General features: G+C 42.2%; 3 protein-coding genes across 3 annotated transcripts; 1 reads left to right on the top strand and 2 right to left on the bottom strand.

The window, feature by feature from the left end:
• The first annotated feature begins 206 nt into the window (after window positions 1-206).
• Window positions 207-1,185, top strand: LOC127772737 (uncharacterized). Its single transcript, XM_052298696.1, has 2 exons — window positions 207-446; window positions 607-1,185. Exons 1-2 carry the CDS (start codon window positions 357-359, stop codon window positions 985-987), a joined length of 471 nt encoding a protein of 156 aa, XP_052154656.1. The 5' UTR covers window positions 207-356; the 3' UTR covers window positions 988-1,185.
• A 2,590-nt stretch (window positions 1,186-3,775) lies between these two features.
• LOC127775161 (UPF0014 membrane protein STAR2) lies at window positions 3,776-4,924 on the bottom strand. Its single transcript, XM_052301483.1, has one exon. It carries the CDS (start codon window positions 4,807-4,809, stop codon window positions 3,955-3,957), a length of 855 nt encoding a protein of 284 aa, XP_052157443.1. The 5' UTR covers window positions 4,810-4,924; the 3' UTR covers window positions 3,776-3,954.
• Window positions 4,925-16,926: 12,002 nt separating this feature from the next.
• LOC127774450 (putative WUSCHEL-related homeobox 2) lies at window positions 16,927-18,409 on the bottom strand. The gene is made up of 2 exons (XM_052300703.1): window positions 17,517-18,409; window positions 16,927-17,436 (listed from the first exon to the last, which is right to left on the bottom strand). Exons 1-2 carry the CDS (start codon window positions 18,099-18,101, stop codon window positions 17,164-17,166), a joined length of 858 nt encoding a protein of 285 aa, XP_052156663.1. The 5' UTR covers window positions 18,102-18,409; the 3' UTR covers window positions 16,927-17,163.
• Window positions 18,410-20,105: the final 1,696 nt, after the last annotated feature.

Raw genomic sequence — 20,105 nt, 5'->3', positions numbered from 1 at the left:
GTGGAGCACACGGCCAAATGACACGCTTCATCCCGCCCACCATTCCGGGTAATAATCAGGTTGCTAATCCTCCATCCATCGCGTCGCCTTGCTTAGCCGCGTCGCCATCTCCCTCCATCACCTTCTCCGATCGATCCTCCCCGACGCCCTCCACGCGCCACCGCCATCGCGTTCGCTATATATACCCCACACACGCGAACACATCTTCTTCATCTTCCTCAGCTCGATCACTTCGATTTCTCCTCTAACTTCCCGCGACAAAGCTCTAGTTTCTTTCTCGATCAGACCACGTACGACAATGGAAAAGGACAAGGGGCTCGTCTCCAACCTCATGCACGGCGTCGCCGGCGGCGGCCATGCCTATCCGTACCCTCCTCAGCAGGGCTACTACCCTCCGCCGCCCACCGCATATCCTCCTCCGGCTGGCTATGCTGCGCCATACCAGGGTATGTACTCGATCGTCGACTGATTCTAGCTTTCTGTTCGATTCTGTGCTGCAGATCTTGTTCTGTTCTTACGTTTCATCTTTCAAAAGAGATTCTGTTCGATCGTCGTGACGAATTCATCGCCAAGGATTTCATGGTTGTTGTTGTTTTTTTTTTTCAGGTTATGGAGGTAGCCATGGTGGAGGAGGGCACATGGCTCCGATGCTTGGAGCGGGTGCAGCCGTCGCCGCCGCGGCATACGGTGCACACAAGCTTTCTTCCCATGGCGGCCATGGAGGCTACGGTTACGGTTACGGCGGTCACCATGGCGGTGGCGGCTTCTTTGGCGGCGATCACCATGGCCACGGCGGCCATCACGGCGAATACTATGGAGGCCATCACGGACACGACGACCACCATGGCGGCTTCTATGGCGGTCATCACGGACACGACGGCCACCACGGCGGCTTCTATGGCGGTCACCACGGCGGTCATCATGGTGGCCACCATGGCCACCATTAATACTGCTCTCAGCTTCTCACCATGCCTGCTCAATAAGTGAGAGTTATAGATGTTGGCTTGGCGACATATATATATAGTTTGATCATGCTAAACTCAAATATGTGGATAGGTTTTAATTTCTAGAGGTGAAGTGTGGTTTGGAGAAGCTTTTCTCCATACTTTGATTTCATTTACTCTGCTTGTGTGTCTGAGTGATGACAATATATATATGTGGTATGCTAATTACTAATTAAGTGCTTATGAGTGTTTATACCCTGTGTTTACTGTACTGATAGTGATACTCAAGGCAGTCCTGCCGTTGGCATGTCTGGAAGCTTACCAGCGGAGAGGCATCGGTCAGGTGTGGCGGAGGCCATGTGCCGCCTGGCCTCTGGTGTTCGGATGGTGGTTTTGGATTGGGAGACATACCACGGCGGTAGGGTTGTGAGGGTTCCAAGCGAAAGCTTAGCCCAATGTTTCATTGGGCCAACAGTGGCTACTGTTTCGGGCGTGGTAACCCTCCTGAGGGCACTGTTGAGGTACCCCCTCCTTCCTCGGCAAGAAACTCTGGGTGAAAGTCTTGTCCAGTTCTTTGGATGGACGACGACGGTGTCTTTCAGCGTCATGATCTTCTTGGGGGTGTCGTTTTTTAGAGTCTTCGCTCCGTGGTGATGTTGTAGGCCCGGTGGCGACCGGTTTCGCATAGCGACGGCTGGTTCGGTGCTCGCTTTCCCTTTCTGTAGCTTGTGTTTGGGCGGTTTGCACATGGTTTTGGGCGTATGCTATGGTGCACATCTTTCCTTGACACTTCGAAAATCAGCTATTGATGAAAAACTTTCTTGTAACATTTTCTTCCTATCTAAATTATATTGGATGACCTCCTTCGGTCATCCCGACGAAAAACCCTATCAGAGAAAATTTGTTTTTATCTGGGTTCCACCAGCTCATGCTCTTCCTTATGCCGATATTTCCTAATTTTGTATTTACAATAGTTTCTGGTTTATGTAGGACAACGTCCATGAACATGAATGAGATTGAAGCATATAGCATTTCTGCTAAATTACAATATGAAAGATAAGAAAATGTGCCAGCAATTATAACTTGGGAGTTTCATAATTTGGACATGCCCACTGAAAGTGAAATTCTACAACATATTTGAGATGAGCAACCAAAAAGAAATCCTGGTGAGAGAGGTGATCATAAGAGGTTATGGGTGTTTAACATTCAGGAGACTTTTGGCCCAACTGAGACAGAGGAATGAACTGAGATAAAATTGTAATAGAGAACACTGAGCTGAGTAGAAACCAAGATAAGTTGATATGGGGATTAACAGCAAATAAGAGATATACTAGCTCTATGTATAGTACAATGACCTTTAGAGGGGTAGTGGATAATAACATGCAAAAGATCTGGAAGTCCACCTTTTTTTTTTAGAGAGGGTTTTTCTTTACCCGGCCTCTACATCTAGAGAAGGGTAAATTTTTTTACCTGGTCTCTACATCCAAATCCAAGCAAATATATGCAGCCATTTAAATTGGGAACTTAGCCTCGCAAATAACCCAATCTAAGCGAATATATGCAGCCATTTAAATTAGAAACTTAGCCCCGCAAATAACTCAATCTAAAAATTCGCTCCTACGAAGATTTGAACCCAAAACCTTAAAATGCTACTTAGGTCACTACAACACTAAGCTATAAGCCTTTTTGCACATAGAGATCGAATTCAGTCAACTGAGCAGCTAAAAAAGAAAGGTTGGGAGGGGTGATGTTTACCGTCTCCTATGTGGAGAAACTAAAACTACTAACCATATAGTGTTTAGATGTCCTATGGCAAGTTTTGTTTGGTGTTGGTCTAGAGATGTTTTGGGTTGGGCAAATACTCCTAGAAATTTAGATGATTTTTTTTCTCCTGTGCAATATCAGAACTAATCCCATCAAGGAAAGAATCAAGCTTACAGTGCTGGCTGCCGTTTGCTGGTGATTGTGGCTTACTAGAGATAACATAGTCTTTATGAATGCGTTGGTTTTATGTTATACTCTGCCTTTCCAAATCATTTCTATGTTGCTGCAGTGGAAGAAGCTGCTTCGCTCTGATGAGGAGAGCACGCTGATGGTGCTGACTCAAAGGATGAAAGAGATGGTGGCAAGACTAAAACCGACGAGAACAGGAGTTGGTTGATTCCCTGCTTAGTCTGTTGTTATTTTTCAATAGTTTGATCTTCAGTGTTAAGTTGTCGATTAGGCAGGACTTCACTGTAGTTATCTTTTGTGTTGGTATTGAAGCTCGCGTCTAATTTTTTCTTAAAAATTTTCTATGATATTTGCTAGTTATACGGAAAGCTCGTGTACATATAATATGTTTCCATCTTATTTGATACATGTTGCTGCTCCATCTCGAAGACCATAACAAACTCCTACAACTGAAACCTGTGTGATGGAGATCAGATCAGCCTTTTGGGATCAGCTGAAAGTCTGTCCAAGATATGCTAATCCCAACCCAAATCAAATCAGAGAATTTATTATGGAGAAAATTAACCTCAAGACATACACTCTAGTTTCTCTTTTATCCTACTAACTACTCCACTAATTGATTTACTACTTAGTACTAAGTACTCTCTCCGTCCCAAAATATAGTAATTTTTAGTATAAATCTGTCCAAATTTATAACTAAAAATTGCTATATTTTAGGACGGAGGGAGTAGTAATTAATCAAAATGCTCCACTAATTTGTATTTTTGAGGATAACTTCGGTACCTGTTGCTATACCTTGAAGATCATAAAAGAAGTCCTACAACTGAAACCATATGTGATGGAGATCTGCTAATCCCAGCCCAAATTAGAGACAGAATCAAGTCATCAACACATGATTTATTATGGAAGAAGAAATTAACCTCAAGACATACACACTCTTACTTTCTCTCTTGTCCTACTAAGTAAGTACTCAACAACTAATTACTACTACTACTACTAATCACTAAGCAGTAATCCATAATGAATCAAAATGCAAGGTGTTGTGGAAGAGGGAAGATTAGTCGGCGGCGAAGACGGCGTCGTTGAGCTGGAAGGCGCCGGTGAAGAAGGCCGGCCAGCAGAGGTAGGTGGAGAGGATGCTGCTGACGGTGGAAGCGCCCATGAGCATGTTCATCACCACGATCTGCAGCTGGATGGCCTCCAGCGGCGACGCGCCGCCCATGATGAGGCCGGTCATGGCGCCCGGCAGCGCGATCAGCCCCACCGTCTTGGCGTTGTCGATCACCGGCGACAGCGCGATCACCAGCGACCTCCTCACCTGCCGCGCCGTCGCCTGCCGCGGCGTCGCGCCCAGCGCCAGCGCCGTCTCCACCACCCCTCGCTGCATCCCCACGTCCTCCCTCAGCTTCTTCATCGTCACCCCGGTCACCGTCATCGCGTTCCCGACCATCATCCCGGCCACCGGGATGATGTACCGCGGCGTGAACGGGAACACCCGGAGCGCCACGAGGAGGGCCATGGTGACGGAGGTGCCGGCGAGGATGGAGACGGCGGCGATGTGCTTCCCCCGCGGGACGTGGCGGGCGCGCTGCCCCGCGGTGTAGCCGGCGATGGTGACCATGAAGAGGTAGGCGAGGAGGATCCAGGCGGCGCTCTTCTGGGTGAAGATGAACTGGAGGACGAAGCCGATGACGGAGAGCTGGAGGAACGCCCGCGCCATGGCGTACAGCATCTCGCCCTCGAGCCCCAGCCGCTGCGTGAAGCTCAGCGCCACCGCCATCGCCACCACCGCCGTCGCCGCCACCGGCTTCAGCATGCCCACCAAGAACTCCCGCCAGAACCCCGGCGCGCCCGGGTCCACCTGATTCACCACCACCAGCAGACGCTGCAGCAGCGCCGCCATGCTCGCCATCGTGCGTTTCAGAGCGAGGCGAGGCGACCGAGCGCGTTGATGAAGACGAGGAGTTGGTGGTGGTGAGCGAGCGGAAGCGGGGGAGGCGGCGAGCGAGGGAGGCGACTACGCCTTCTTCTTCGGCTTTCGCGGTGTTTCTCCCTGCTTCCTTCGCGGCGTCGGCGTGGCGTTTGGGTGCTACGTGGGGAAGGCACGCTGGATGGTGGGGCCCACGCTGCAGTGGCACTACAGTATTTGTGTTTTTTTTAATCTTGTCAGTTGATGAAGAACTACAGTGCCCGCCTCTCTTTTCCATCTTTTATTTCAAAAAATTAATATCGTCAGTTGATGAAGAGTTGAAGGATGCTGTCTGCTCATGTCCTGAATTTCCTCGTCCCTATGTGAGAAAAAAAAAATGAAAATGATCTTGTACTACCCTTCAACCTCAATTCCTCAAAATAAATTCATTTTTCACAAGTCTCACACATATTGATATAGAACCCAAAAAACTATAATACCCTCCTTTATCAAATTCCAATGTAATTATTCTCATTTTAAAAACACATTTATCTTTGATTTTTCATAAACTCCGATACAATAATTACTTTTATAACTTATTTTAAGATAACCAAGAGAAACAAAAATAAACTTATTCTACAAAGTATTTGCACGAGAGAAAAATTCAGCAGATGCTGGAATCCTTTGCTTTGCTCGGTGCTGACTGACGTGTAATGCAGTAATGGATCGCACGATGCAAAGGTTGATGGGTCTCTTATGCTGAAGATAAAAAGGCAGAAAGAAGAAAGATGAAAGAGAGATAGGAGCTGCAGGATTTCAGACACAGATTGTGAGAGAAACAGCAAATCCATGGATTCCATACTCCACCTTCTCTCCTCCTTTTTCTGCCCTTTATTTGTTGACAATTGCTCACCCATTGATGAGAAGAAACTTGTCCTATGAAATCTCTCATCACACACTACTTATCAAGGGGAAAAAAAAAGCTTGTAATTGGTCATTAGCATTGGAGCCTGCACAACCAATATTTTTTCAATTATTCTCAGCTTTGGACATCCAACAAAACAAACCAAAGCCAGTGACACTGACAGTGATTGAGGCCGGTTTCAGAGGTCCAGCCTCAGATGGGAACTGGAAATTGCACATGCAAATAGTAATACTATGATAAAAAGGGCCAGAAGTCAAACAAAGCTAAAAAATGCATCCGTCAAAATCTTGGTATAAGCATAAATTAATGATAATGATTAATGAAGCCGAGGAAAAGAAAATGACTCCTTAAACAGTCCTGAATCATGGCACTTGTACTAGTAGTAAGATTTTTAAACATGCACATCCATACTTGTAGATCATGTCCAACTGCTTGAATAATCCTTACCCAAGTATATGTTCAACGAACCTGCTGTACACGACTGGTGATCTTGAACGAGCAAGGATAATAGAGTAGAAAGATTTTCCATTACTTAGCGTAAACCCAAACTAAAAACGATTAGACGGCTGTACTGAACATGATGGAGTCCTTCAGTTTTTGCTACCGCCAGGCTTCTTGTAAGACTCTTCAACTTCCTTTGCTTTCCCCATCCAATCCCTCATAAGTTTCTTCATGTTTGGGACGTCATAGTTCTGCGCAATGTAGATACCACACCCGATGCCGACACACACTGAGAAAGTGTTTTGCAGGAAACCCATTGGAGCTAATCTGCAGAAAAATAAAGAGAACATTGTGAACATATGCTCAGAAACCATGAACCAGCTAGCTGGTGGGTCCATCCAACCTGTAGCTGCACTTGAAGGTTGTATGCACATGCCAATAGTAAATTGATAAGTAAAATATATTGCACATGCAGGGATGTTTGTTTTGGGGAATCACATGGGGAGAACTGAATTATATTAGTCCCGGAATAAATTAGCATGACAAGTGTAAACAACCAACCCTTTCTTATTTTGCTCGTAATTGACGATTTGCAACAACTAGCAATTTAATAGTTGAACAGCAGCAAGGATCTCAGAATTACACATGAAAACCTGAAAAGCTCATAGCCACATAGAAACAACAATACAGCTCAAGCATTGACAAGGCTACACGACTGCTTTCTCTGATTATCCCGTTGAGTTGCAAAGCCAATAACAAGTCTTGACTCTTGACTATAGCCGTATACAAGAAATGACATATATAAACAGAAGAACTTAGCACTATAATTACTGGCTTACTGATCCACAGGCATGGAAATCCAGATAGAATAAACAAAAACCATGCAAAAAGTCACCTGATCCCAACTACATTTCCTTTTTGGAGGGAAAGCACACATTGCAGTTGACTAAAGTCATGATGTAAAGAAAGAAGCAAGCGTGAACACTTAGAAGTCTACTACGCCAAAGCAAGCATAACTCAGACACAGAGGCTTCGTCATCGGAAAAAAATAGTGAGAGGCTCCACTGAATTATACATGCATAACATCTGTCACATAAACATGCTTAAACGTTGATATTTTTCATAGTTTGCAATATACACTTCAGACATGCAACAAGATAAACAGAGAAATAGAAGAGCATACCCCTATACTTCTATACGGATTGAGAAACTACAGGTCTACAGCAGATAATCCCCCCTTTCATTGCATATAGTCTGACAAAATACTACTAATTGCTTACACACCAAAGCTCCAATGCGACACTTTACTAGTTGGTTTGAGCACGCTCTTATACGACTGAAGACTCTTCCATACTACTGAATGAACTGAAACTGAACAGAAACACGCAACCACCCATTAACTAACTAAAAGACTGGAACTGAAACTGAAACTTAAAGCACTATATATGAAGGCATGTAGGTAGACTGAAGCATGAAAAGACCCTTGCTTTGCAATTGGATTCAAATTATCTCCAAGCATTACTTGACTGGTCAAGCAAGCATAATTTGATTTCCAAAGTTCATGATCATAATAACTCGGTAATCTGAAAATACAGCAACCCACACAGAAGCACATACTGAAACAAAGAAAAGCTAGGGAATAATAATCGAGCACAACTGCTGATCTCCCTAGGGCCTAAATTCACACCAAGCATACCACATTAGCACTAACAATGCCTAAATCAGCTCAATTGCAAAGAACCTGGGCTATATCGAAGGGAGGCACCCCAAAAAAAAAAAAACACCAGCCCACACGAATCAGCCTCCTCAATCTGTTCTTCCAATACAAATCCACACAGAAACACAGGTCGCATCACATCCATTCGACCCACAAAACCGGGGAATCCCCAAACGGCCGCGTGACTCGAAAACAGTCGAGCAACTACTGCAAACCACTACGCAATCGATCGCGAGGAAGACCTCGGACCGGGCTGAATCAAGCATAGGAGAGTAAATCGAGGAGAGAGCTTTACCCTAGTGGGAGATCCGGCGGAGGAGGAGGAGATCGAGCGCCCTTGCACGAACGGGATTGCCGCGGAAGAGAGGCGAGCGAAGGGGATTCCCGGATTTCCTTCCACTTGGTTTGGTACAGCAAAATCGATTAGTTAATTCAGCCAAACAAGCAAACAAATCGTCGGGGTGGGAAGGTTGGGCTGAATTGGGCCGAAAATAAGCGGGCCGTAGTTTTGGGCCTCGCTTGTGGATGAGGAATAAGTTCACATTAGTCCCTCAATTTATCGCCGAGTCTGAAATTCGTCTTTGACCAGAAATTATATGAAGGGTCCCTTAATTTATAAAACTGAATCACCAGAAATTGTAGACAATATTATGTGGTTTAGCTGACATGACAAGCTGAGTCAACATGAGACCCACGCGAGTTCCACATGTCAGCGACCCTTATCTCCCTCCACCTATATATCTCTCTCCTTTCTCTCTGATCCCATCTTACCATGGAGGCATGGAGGGTGATAAGGGACCAAATTAAATTTGAGATGACACAAGCGATCTCGCACGATGACGTTGCGATACCGAGCGGTGTCACCCACAAATGATGCGAGACCGAGCGGTCTCGCATGGTGAGCGTGCGAGAGCGTTTTGGAAATTGAATGACTACCGATTAATTAATAATAATTAGTGATTAATTATCATGATTAACAGTAATTAAGGCTGTCGGTCTCACTGGTTGAGAATGCGAGACCGCTGCTCGGTCTCGCTGGATGGGTATGCAAGACCGCTCAGTCTCACAGTCTCGAGACTACAATATCAACGATATATTTGTGCGAATAATTTGTACCCTGAATATTTCTAAGAGCAAAAAAAATAAATAGTATATTTTCAAATTTCATGAGGGACCTAAGGGCATCCACAATGTATACCATATAGGGGGTCTTAAGCTTCTAGAGTGGGCATTATACATTGTAGAAGTAGTCCTTATAGGTGCTCTTAGGATGAGCTATCCTTATGCATAAGGACCACCCACAAGGAATAAAAAAATATATCTTCTTTCCTCTCCTGCTACTGTCTCTCTGTCCGGTTGGTTGCTAGTGGGGCCCATTATAGGGTGCAACCAGGTCTTACCATTGTGACATCTAGAAACAACTAAAGACTACTGACACAGGGCCCACCCATAAAGACCACATCTTCTATATACATTGCTGATGCCCTAAGTAAATTATTCCTGTGGATGAAACGTCCATACACAGTTCATATTGTCGGCCAGGTGGGGCCCAGGCCCATGACTGAGCTCTCTACGTCAGCACACCACGCAAGAACACTGGACAATAAACGTGCGTCTACTTACCATTAACTATGTCTAAATACGTGCTGCATTATTAATTGCGTTATCCAAATTGTAGACAGTACTAGGACTAGTACTCCCTCCAGTTTGAAATTAGTTGACGTTTTAGCTCTTGAAGCATCGTGTGATATTTCTTGACGTTTTAGCTTTTTTGGTGCATCTTGGACCTGCTTGCCCCCTGCATGCATGCAGCCGGCCATTACTACTCCCATTATTTCCAATGTCATGCATGCTTTGTCTTCTCGTTTCCTGTTCAACCATTGCTCTCCCACGCGCTGAGTAATTTCCTTCTTCTATGCCTGCTTGTTGGCTCTTTGCCTTCTACTCGCCTCCTTGTACTACTTTCGCCATTTTCGCCATGGAGCAGGTCATGGCTCCATGTTCAAGTTCATGTTAAACAGATGGAGTATGTAGGGAGTTGGAGCGTCAAACTAGCTAGTATTGCACAGCATAAATAGATGGAGATGGCAAAGAGGATTCTGCTGCAAACCAGCGCCAAAATTTGAGTTATTGGCGGCAAACGCACCTTGCAAAATTTTTGTTAGCAGCGCGCGAGTGAAAAATCTTTCCCGGCGACTGCGCGTGTGAACGCCTGAAAAAAGTGCATGCATGCCAACAATCACGCGTCCACAGTGCCATGCAAAAAAATGTGGCCGCCAAGAATCAAACTCAGGACTGGTAGCTTCACTTTTACATGAGATGGCCACTCAAACCAAGAGCAGGTTATGATTTGGTATGCCTCAAAACCGTATTTATTAGAGGTAAAACAGGAAATAGGCACACTAATTAATCACTCGTTGGTATGTGTAATCCTGTCTAAAACGTCAACAAATTAGGAACTAGAAGGAGTATATTAGTAGTAGTAGAAATTTAAAACACAGTACGCATATATATGTACAGTACTATAGATCACTGGCTAACAATAATTAATTCCTTCTAGACAACATAAGACAAATTAATTATCTAGTCTCAGCTCATGCCAAATTAACCTTATATCTATATTTTAATGAAATTAAACATTTATTTGTTTTTATAGATTCACTCTATCCAAAAATCTTAAACATATTTCTTTTTTTTTCAAATGTCCAAAAGTCTTAAGTATATTATTTCATTTTTCTCAAATGATATAATATTTTTTTTATTTGCTTATGGCCTGGCGAACAACTCATGGGTCTCTGCCATCCGCGGTGCCCTCACTGTCCCAGTCATCTCCCAGTTTCTCCTTATTTGGGATGCGATGCTTCACGTATAGCTCTCGCCGGGGGTCGAGGATCGTCTCCTTATTAGATGATTCTTTTTTCTAAATGTTTCTAAAATCATGCTCTATCATATTATTGTGTTCTTACTGCTATTATTTTGGCCATTTTTTTCATGTGACTTTATTTTATCAATTAAAAATTTAAATTTCAAAACTTCAAATAATATTCTGAAGCAGTAATTGATTTCAGCTGAAAAAGTCATCAACAACAAAGTTGTATAACTCATCGAGATCTATAACTTCTATTTTGGTCATTTCTTCATACGACAAAGTGATAGTAATATTTTCACAAAATTTACATAGTTTATAAAACTATATAAGAGATATGTTCATTTTGTGAACAATCTTACAAATCACTTTATCGGATGAAGAAAACTCTTTTCGTCTAATATATTGACGTGCAATCCTTTTGCGTGTTCGTGAAAAAAATAATATTTTTATTCTGTAGTACAAAATTAAATTGTTCGGTACAACCTGAGCAGCAGCTGAGGGAGTATAGAAATACTAGTATATGCATCGTCGTATATGAGTACTTCATACGCGCGTGTTAGTTGGATTTGTCCCACTGAAATATTCCCTTCGTCTCTAAATATTTGACGCTGTTAACTTTTTTAAACATGTTTGACTGCTCATCTTATTCAAAAACTTTTATGAAATATGTAAAACTATATATATACATAAAAGTATATTTAACAATGAATCAAATGATAGGAAAATAATTAATAATTACTTAAATTTTTTAAATAAGACGAATGGTCAAACATGTTTTATAAAATCAACGGTGTCAAATATTTAGTGACGGAGGTATGGTATACGCGGATCCTATACGCAGATAAGCACAGTAGCAACAGTAATGCAATATATTTGTGTGCTACAGTAGAGGACCATTTTGCACTGCAACTAATTTACTGTACCGGTACTGTTTATCTGTATTTCTGTTGGCCGGATAGCTATATGGATTGCATATACTCTCGTAAAGACATTAATTATATTGCAGACGCGCTTGCAATACATAGGGCATATACACACACATAATTAGTTATTGATCTTTGCGTCAGGTACGTTGGAAAATTGTTATTATTGGCCTGACGTACTCTCTGCGTATCCATTCATGTGTCATTCGTATATAACTGCTAGTACTAGCTAGTGACTGAGATCGTACGTACTCCATAATTAATTACTGAGATACGCCAAGGTATACCGACATTGTACGTACTGTATTTATATATATGTACACTGCTTGTGTGTATAGTGTACGTGCAAGCTATATATAGTCAGTTGATTAATTAATCAACGACTAGATCGAATCTCATGTAGCCAGAATATTACTCCCTCCGTTTTAAAATATTTGATACCGTTGACTTTTTAGCACATGTTTAACCGTTCGTCTTATTAAAAAAGTTTGTGAAATATGTAAAACTATATGTGTACATAAAAGTATATTTAACAATGAATCAAATGATATGAAAAGAATAAATAATTACTTAAATTTTTTAAATAAGATGAATGATCAAATACATATTTAAAAAGTCAACGGTGTCAAACATTTTGAAAGAGAGGGAGTATATGTTCGAGCAGAGATGATCGATCATGCAAGATATGGTCATTATCACATGCATGCATGCAGCTAGCTTATCTCGAGCTACTACTCCTGCTTAGCTCAATTAATTTAAAGAGAGCTTATTAGCTGCCTTAATGCATGGCAGTACGTACATATAGCTAGAGAGATCAGTATACAACGTGTAGCGTGCAGGTGTACTTTCTGCTCGTCATTTATAACATTTGTTTTGTGGCTGCCAACTTGTAGTGATATTCAATTAATTTCGTTTGCTAACTGTGATCGAGCTAGCTTAGATATGCATGCATCAGTTATTAGCAGTTACTGAGGAACAGGAGGATTTGTTAATTAATTGGAGTACTATACATGTACATAGCGAAGTACGTCCCTAAGTCTCCAACTATCTAATCAATTTATTTGCTGCTTAATTGCACCCCTTTCTTATCGATTTCAAATAGAATGGAAGTCGTTTTACCCCTTTCCATCACTATTTTCCTAAATGTAAGTTATTTTAAAATTTCTTGACAACCTTTTATCTTAAATAATTCTCTTCCACGATTAATTATACAACTTCCACACATATGGCCGGTCTCTATAACTCTATATACACTAGCATATTGTCCTGTGCGTTTTGCAACGTGATTTCAATTTAAAAATTATCATGTGGACCATATGCTAGTAAAATTGTATATATAGTGTTATAGAGACCAACTCTTACTTTAACCTCACACTGGTGGAGAAACCATCTTTACTCCCGGTTGGGAACCCCCTTTAATCCCGGTTTTCCAACCGGGAGTAAAGATCGGGGACTAAAGATAAACATCTTTAGTCCCGGTTGAAATAACCGGGACTAAAGATACATCTTTAGTCCCGGTTGGTACCACCAACCGGGACTAAAGAGAGGGGATCTTTAGTCCTGGTTGGTGTTACCAACCGGGATTAAAGAGACAATAGCGGGCAGTACAGCTGGTCTCTTTTTCTTTTTTTTCTTTTTATTTTCTCCCGAATCAAGTAGGCAAATCCCCAAATCAATCCCCAAATCAAACTAACATCCCAAATTCACATCACCAAATCCACATCACAAATCATAGTTACTTATACACACAAATCAAATACATCACAATATCCTAAGAAATTACTCAAATACATTACAGATCCAAACACAAAATTACTCAAATACATCACAGAACCAAACAATGAATCACAAATTTGTAACTTCTCAGTCAAATACATCTCAGTGAATCATCACAAATTAAAAAAAATGCCGCCGCCGCCGCCGGTCGCCACGACCGCCAGGCGCGGCCCCGCCGGCCAGCCCGCCGGATGGGAAGGGGAGGAGGAAGGGGAGAAGGGGGAGGAGAGGAGGAAGGGGAGGAGTTGGAGAAGAGGGGATGAGGAAGAGAGTTAGAGAGGATAGATCTGAGGAGAGGGGTGAGATTCGATCTGTAACTGTGGATGAGAGGATAAGGGATAGGGATTATATACTACGTGTTTAATTTTAGTCCCGGTTCGTATTACCAACCGGGACTAAAGATCATCTTGATAATACCAACCGGGACTAAAGTGGTGATCTTTAGTCCCGGTTATTAACACCAACCAGGACTAAAGATCCTCGGCCCCCGACATACATCTGACAAGGGATAAACCGGGACTAAAGATCATCTTTAGTCCCGGTTATCTTTAGTCCCGGTTCATCCCTTGTCAGATGTATGTCGGGGGCCGAGGATCTTTAGTCCTGGTTGGTGTTAATAACCGGGACTAAAGATCACCACTTTAGTCCCGTTTGGTATTATCAAGATGATCAAAATTTTTATAACCGGGATTAAAAACAATCTTTAGTCCCGGTTCTTTTTGGATCCGGGACTATTGTGGATTTTGCCGGACCGACCAAAGATGGTTTCTCCACTAGTGTCAACTATCAATTTTACTTCACACATAAGTTAAAGTAAGAGTTGGTGTCGGCAGTTGACATTTGGACCCTCTAGTCCCACCAACCATTTTTCCTCTCAAGAAAAAGTAAGGAGTTAGCGTTTCTTTTAGATAATGGAATAAAACATCCCGGCCTTTGCTCATCAGAGCTACAGCCAATTATTACAAAAGTAACACCCAAAACACTGAGTTAGCGTTGAGGATGCATGGTGATATAACTGTAATTCCTTTTAAAAGGAGTATAGATTATGTATGTTTAGTACTCTTTACGTTATGTTACTATTTTTTTTTCTAAATTGACATGTAATAACGTACTCGTGTAAATATTCATGTTTCAGTGGACTTAATTTATTACTTCCTCTGTTTCACAATGTAAGACTTTCTAGTATTTCCCATATTCATTTAGATATTAATGAATCTAGACATATATATGTGTTTAGATTCATTAACATCTATATGTATATAGACAATGCTAGAAAGTCTTACATTGTGAAATGGAGGGAGTAGCACGCATAATATTTTGCAAGCTAGTTTGAGTGGGAATTGTGGTTTCCAAATATATATATATATATATATATATATATATATATATATATATATATATATATATATATATATATATATATATATCTATATATATATATATATATATATATATATATATATATATAAAATAATAATAATAATTAATTGATCGACTAGGGAGTGCAGGCCGCCGCGCCGGGATCACGCCGTCACCTGCAACGCAGCCATGGATCGACGATGAATCGCCGCCGCCTTCTCCGAGTTCTGGTATATCGCGGTCTCTCCTAGTGACCTGATTTTCGGATCCGATGCACTGGTGGGAACGAGGAATTGTACTCAGGTCATTCCGGTTTCCGTGGCTAAATTAAGGGATACGTAATTTTTTTCTCGTCAAAAAGTTAAACGGGTCCGCTCGTTAATCCGATATCAGGATCCATCGAAGCTAATCATAGATCAACAGTGGATAAGAGCAGGTGTACATACTCCCAGGTGTATAGAACCATTTTCATATATATATATATATATATATATATATATATATATATATATATATATATATATATATATATATATATATATATATATATATATAAAATATGTATCTCGGTGCTCAACAATTAATACCAGATAAATAATATGCCTAGTTAAACTTTTAAATTTTAAGTGTCAAATTTGTTTAAATATTTTTGATTGAGTACCAACAAAAAATAACAATAATATTTTTAAAAATCAAAAAATTTGTATACTAATAAATCAGCGACTATACAGAGTTGTATTCTATAGATCATGCCAATACAGATACACAATGGGCCTACTCAAAGCTGCTGCCTACAACAAATTAAAGAGCTCTACTAGATGTCACAGTAGAGATCGAAGCCCTGGCCGTAGCAAGCAGTTCTGAGCAGGCACAATATATTTGTAACATGCAGAAATAAGGGGTGTACCAGTGGTGAAATTACAAATTCAAACCTAAAATTAATAGGGTAGCTGGACGGCTAGAGTTAAGGCACATTATCACCTCATCAGACACCATATGACAAGTACATAGGAGTAGTGAGAAATATTCAGACTAGAGAGAGTGTGTACTGTGTTGTGTGTGTGTGTGTGTTTTGTTGGTTACAGTAGGTTGGTGCAGGACCATCCAGCTGCTATATCGTGCTAAGAACATTCCTTCCATACGCTTGATCTCAAACAAAGTACACTTAATAGCACTGCAAATCAAAAGCCTAGCTATAGGAGTAGTATCTCTTTGCTTCACACAGTAGCAAGCTGAAGCTGCAACATACATACTACCTCCGTCCCAAAATAAGTGCAGCCGTGGATATCCGTGCACAACGTTTGACTAAATTTAAAGATATTTAGTCACACATAGAGTACTATTCATGTTTTATCATCTAATAGCAATAAAAATACTAATCATAAAAATTTTCAAATAAGACGAACAGTCAAACATTGAACGTAAATAGTGCAAAACTGCACTTATTTTAGGATGGAGGGAGTATAATATTATCTTTTATCTACTGTAGCTAGTTAATCTAGCTACCCAGCCGGCCTGCCACCAGCCAGCTGCTGAAACCTGTTTGTTTTTTTAAATAAAAAAAATCTTCAGTTTATATATTAATATATAGAAAGCATGTTCACATTCCATACAGATGTAGTACTGTATATTAGTACTCTCCATGTTTATTTTAAGGCATGTTATACAAAGTTAAAAGGTCAAAGTTTGTAAATTTTAACCAGTAAAAATTACTCAAAAGTATACTTAGCATGTAAAACCTAATTAAACCGATGAAATAATACTACTTCCATGTATTTTCATATAATATTAGAGTACTACTTTTGTTGGTATATACTACTCCATATAGCATATTAACAAAACGGTTTATAAGTATCTGTAGTGGTCAAATTTAATTTACACACTTTGATATTTATAACTTTATAATATAATAGTAGTACCTTGTAGAAAGCAAATTAAACGGCCGGATGGAGTACTACTTAATTAGTCAATGCAAGTGCACAACCGACCTCGATTTGATCCTCTGCATGCTAGCTTGACGTACGTGCTCACGTTCGTATCACCTAGTACACGTACAATCTAACGCTAGCTATAATTAACTATAGAGAAAAAAAAAGTAAATTTAGAGATCGAGAGAGAAAGAAATTAAGCATGCATTAACACTAGCAAACAAGAAGTCTTTCTCAAAAAAAGGGAAAAAAAAGAAGTTATAGCTAGCTAGGAGTAACTCTGAATTCTGAATTAAGCAGAAATTTGTGGAGACAGAGAAATGGTTAATTAATATATAATAATGGATCGACCCATCCATCCATCATGCATGTTAATTAATAAAGTAATTAAGAGCAGTAGTAGTAGTAGCTAATTAGTGCTAGACGACGTCATGCTGCTCTTCCTTGAGGCCGCCGGGGAAGAGGTCCAGCGTCTTGAGCGGCCGGCAGAAGCCACCTGCCGCCGCCGCCACCGCCGTAGTGTCGACGACGGCCGTCATCGCCATCGTCGTCGCCGGCTGCTGCGGCTGCGCCGGGAACGCCTCCTCCAGCGCCACCCCGAAGTTGTCCACTAGCTTCCCCAGCGAGTAGTCCGACGACGACGACGAACGCCCGATCGCCTCCGCCGCCGGCAACACCACGCCGCCGCCTCCCTGCGACGCGACATGATCGATTAAGCAATGATTAGCTAGTAGCTAGCTAGCTAGCTAGGTTAGGTTACACCATTACGTACCTGGTTGTAGTGGAAGAGGGGGCTCGCCGCCGGCGACGTCCTGGGCGGTGGCGGTGCGGCGGCGGCGGTGAAGGGGTAGTAGTAGCTGGTGGTGTAAGCTGCTGCTGCTGCTGCGGCGGCGGCGGAGGTGGGGGTGGTCGCCGACGTGGGGGAGAGAAGGGAATTAGCGTGGTCGATGAGGCCACCGCCGCAGGAGGAGGAGGAGGAGGGGTGCAGCGGCGGCAGAAGCTGTGGCGGCGGAACGGCGGCGGCGGCGGCGGCGAGGTGGTGGTGGTAGTAGTGGGCGCAGGAGAGGAGGTGGTGGGAGATGCAGAGGCGGCGGCGGAGCTTCTGGCGGTCGCGGGCCTTGTGGTTCTGGAACCAGTAGAAGACGTTCTTGCCCTCGATGCGGCCGTACGTCGAGAGGTGCGCCGTGATCTGCTGTATCTGCGCCGCGTTCGGCGTCCGGAGCCCTCCCCTGTACATCTCCTCCAGCATCATCAGCTGCTCCGGCGTCGGGCACCACCGCGTCGTCGACACCACCGCCGCTGCCCCCGTCGATCCGCCGCCGCCGCCGCTCTGCTGCTGCTGCACCGCCGGCGCCATATATCCCTCCTCCTGTCCTACCTAGGTAGCTAGGTTTTCTTGTGTCGTCGGTGGCCGGACGGGAGGATTGCCGGTGAGGAGACAGAAAGGGTACTAGGAGAAGAAGAAAAAGAGGAGTTTGTTGGTTGCGAGCTGAGGCCATAGTAGAAAAACCCGGACCGGTCATCGAACCGCTTGGACCCTTGGTTCATCGGTTCACCGGTTGGACCGCTGGGTCAACCGGTCTAATGCTGAACCGGAACCATCATATATTATACATAACTACCTTCAAACAGGGAGCTTATGTTAGCCTAGTGGTGAGGATCACATTCTAGCTCCTTGCCAGCTAGAGTTCAAACCCCCAAAGCAGCACTTTTTCTCATTTTTAGGCAATAAAACGAACATGGGCCGCCGGAAGTGAAGTGGGCCTTAGAAGGCCGGCCCATCTACTAGCTGACCTGCCGGTTTAGTATAGCCCGGTCGCCGGTTTTAAGCAAAAACCGTCCGGTTCACCGGGTTTATACCGGTTCAATTGCATGGACGGTCTTTAGAGCAAACCGAGCCGGTGAGAGTGCTGGTTCCGGTTTTTTCCGGTTCAACCGCCGGTCCGGTCCGGTTTTTTGTACTATGGCTGAGGCAGCGAGAGGTGAGTGAGTGATATATAATGGTATGCTGCTCCTGAGCTGAGCTGCAGCTGCAACGACTGTAGCCCAAGGGTTTACTTTATAGCAAACCGCCAATTCACAAGTCCACAACTCCATCGTCTCTATACTACATGCATGTGAGAGGATTGCAGTTAGCTGACTAGCACCTTAAAATCCTGAGTTCAAATCTTTTCATAACAGCGAATTTCAGATTGGGTTATTTAAGGGCTAAGTTCTCTATTTGATAGGCTAAGTTCCTAATTAAAAAAAGGTTGCATATATTGTCCAGTTAGATGTAGAGGCCGAATAAAGATACACTTCTCAAAACAATGATATCATCTCTCTCTCTCTCTAGACCTCTCATTCTCTCATGTGTCTCACTATCTAGATAGAGAGAAGAGTGATATTGAATGAGAAAAATATGTGTGTGTATGTACGTACTGTGGTGTGATAGATTTCCTGATTAATCCATCAAGCCCCCGTAGTACGTACTATATACGTGCCTGGCGTGCTTTAATTTGCATATAATATGCCTAATTTGCATCAGATCAGATCCATCAGGATCATCGATGGCCGTTGCAGCTATAATTAAGTTAGCACATTATATATACTTCTGATCAATTCCGATCGATCGATTGTGCTCTCAGAATTCACTCCACCGCTAGGACTACTACTTAACGTGCATACCTAGACATGCATGCATCTGTTCATGCTCTTGATATAGTTTGGGTAGAAATCAAGCAAGGCGTGTGTTTTTTTTTTTTTGAAAAAGAACCATTAATATCATTCGGTCCTTAAGAATAAAAACTATGGACTCCTAAATACTACCCCATCCGTTGTATAACAAAATCCCTTATTATATGACGTTTTGACTTTGGACAAAGTCAAATTGTTTCAAGTTTAACTAAGTTTATAGACAAATATAGTAATATTTATATTACCAAATTAGGTTTATTAAATTAATAATTAAATATATTTTTATAATAAATTTATCTTGGTTCAAAAATATTACTCCCCCGTCCCAAAATATAGCAACCTTGTACTGGATAGGACACATCCTAGTACAATGAATCTGGAGTACTATTTCTATAAACTTAGTTAAATTTGAAATAGTTTGATTTTGATCAAACTTAAAAAAAATCCTATAACCTAAAACGGAGGGCCAGGGACAGAGCCAGATTGTTAATTCCTAGAGTATAGGTGAATCATCAAATATGAACTTCTTACGTGAATTCTAAAAATATAAATTTTGTAAAAAAGAAATAAAAGTTGATTATATTTTATGATGAAAGAAGTAGCTGTCGTCCCAGTTGATCTTTTCTTGGTCCGCGAGAGAGTAGTAGGCCATTACGGAGTATACTGAACAATCTTGTTATGAAAT

Source organism: Oryza glaberrima, chromosome 5, assembly GCF_000147395.1.
Source record: "Oryza glaberrima chromosome 5, OglaRS2, whole genome shotgun sequence".
Taxonomy (NCBI): Eukaryota; Viridiplantae; Streptophyta; class Magnoliopsida; order Poales; family Poaceae; genus Oryza; species Oryza glaberrima.
Note: the sequence above shows the minus strand (reverse complement) of the source record. Positions and strands in the feature narration are given on the sequence as shown.

Coding starts and splice junctions, on each gene's coding strand:
- LOC127772737 (XM_052298696.1), top strand. CDS start 357: ATGCCTATCCGTACCCTCCTCAGCAGGGCTACTACCCTCCGCCGCCCA. Junction 447..606: donor CTATGCTGCGCCATACCAGG/GTATGTACTCGA, acceptor TTTTTTTTTCAG/GTTATGGAGGTAGCCATGGT.
- LOC127774450 (XM_052300703.1), bottom strand. CDS start 18,101: ATGGCGCCGGCGGTGCAGCAGCAGCAGAGCGGCGGCGGCGGCGGATCG. Junction 17,437..17,516: donor CCCTCTTCCACTACAACCAG/GTACGTAATGGT, acceptor GTCGCGTCGCAG/GGAGGCGGCGGCGTGGTGTT.
- LOC127775161 (XM_052301483.1), bottom strand. CDS start 4,809: ATGGCGAGCATGGCGGCGCTGCTGCAGCGTCTGCTGGTGGTGGTGAAT.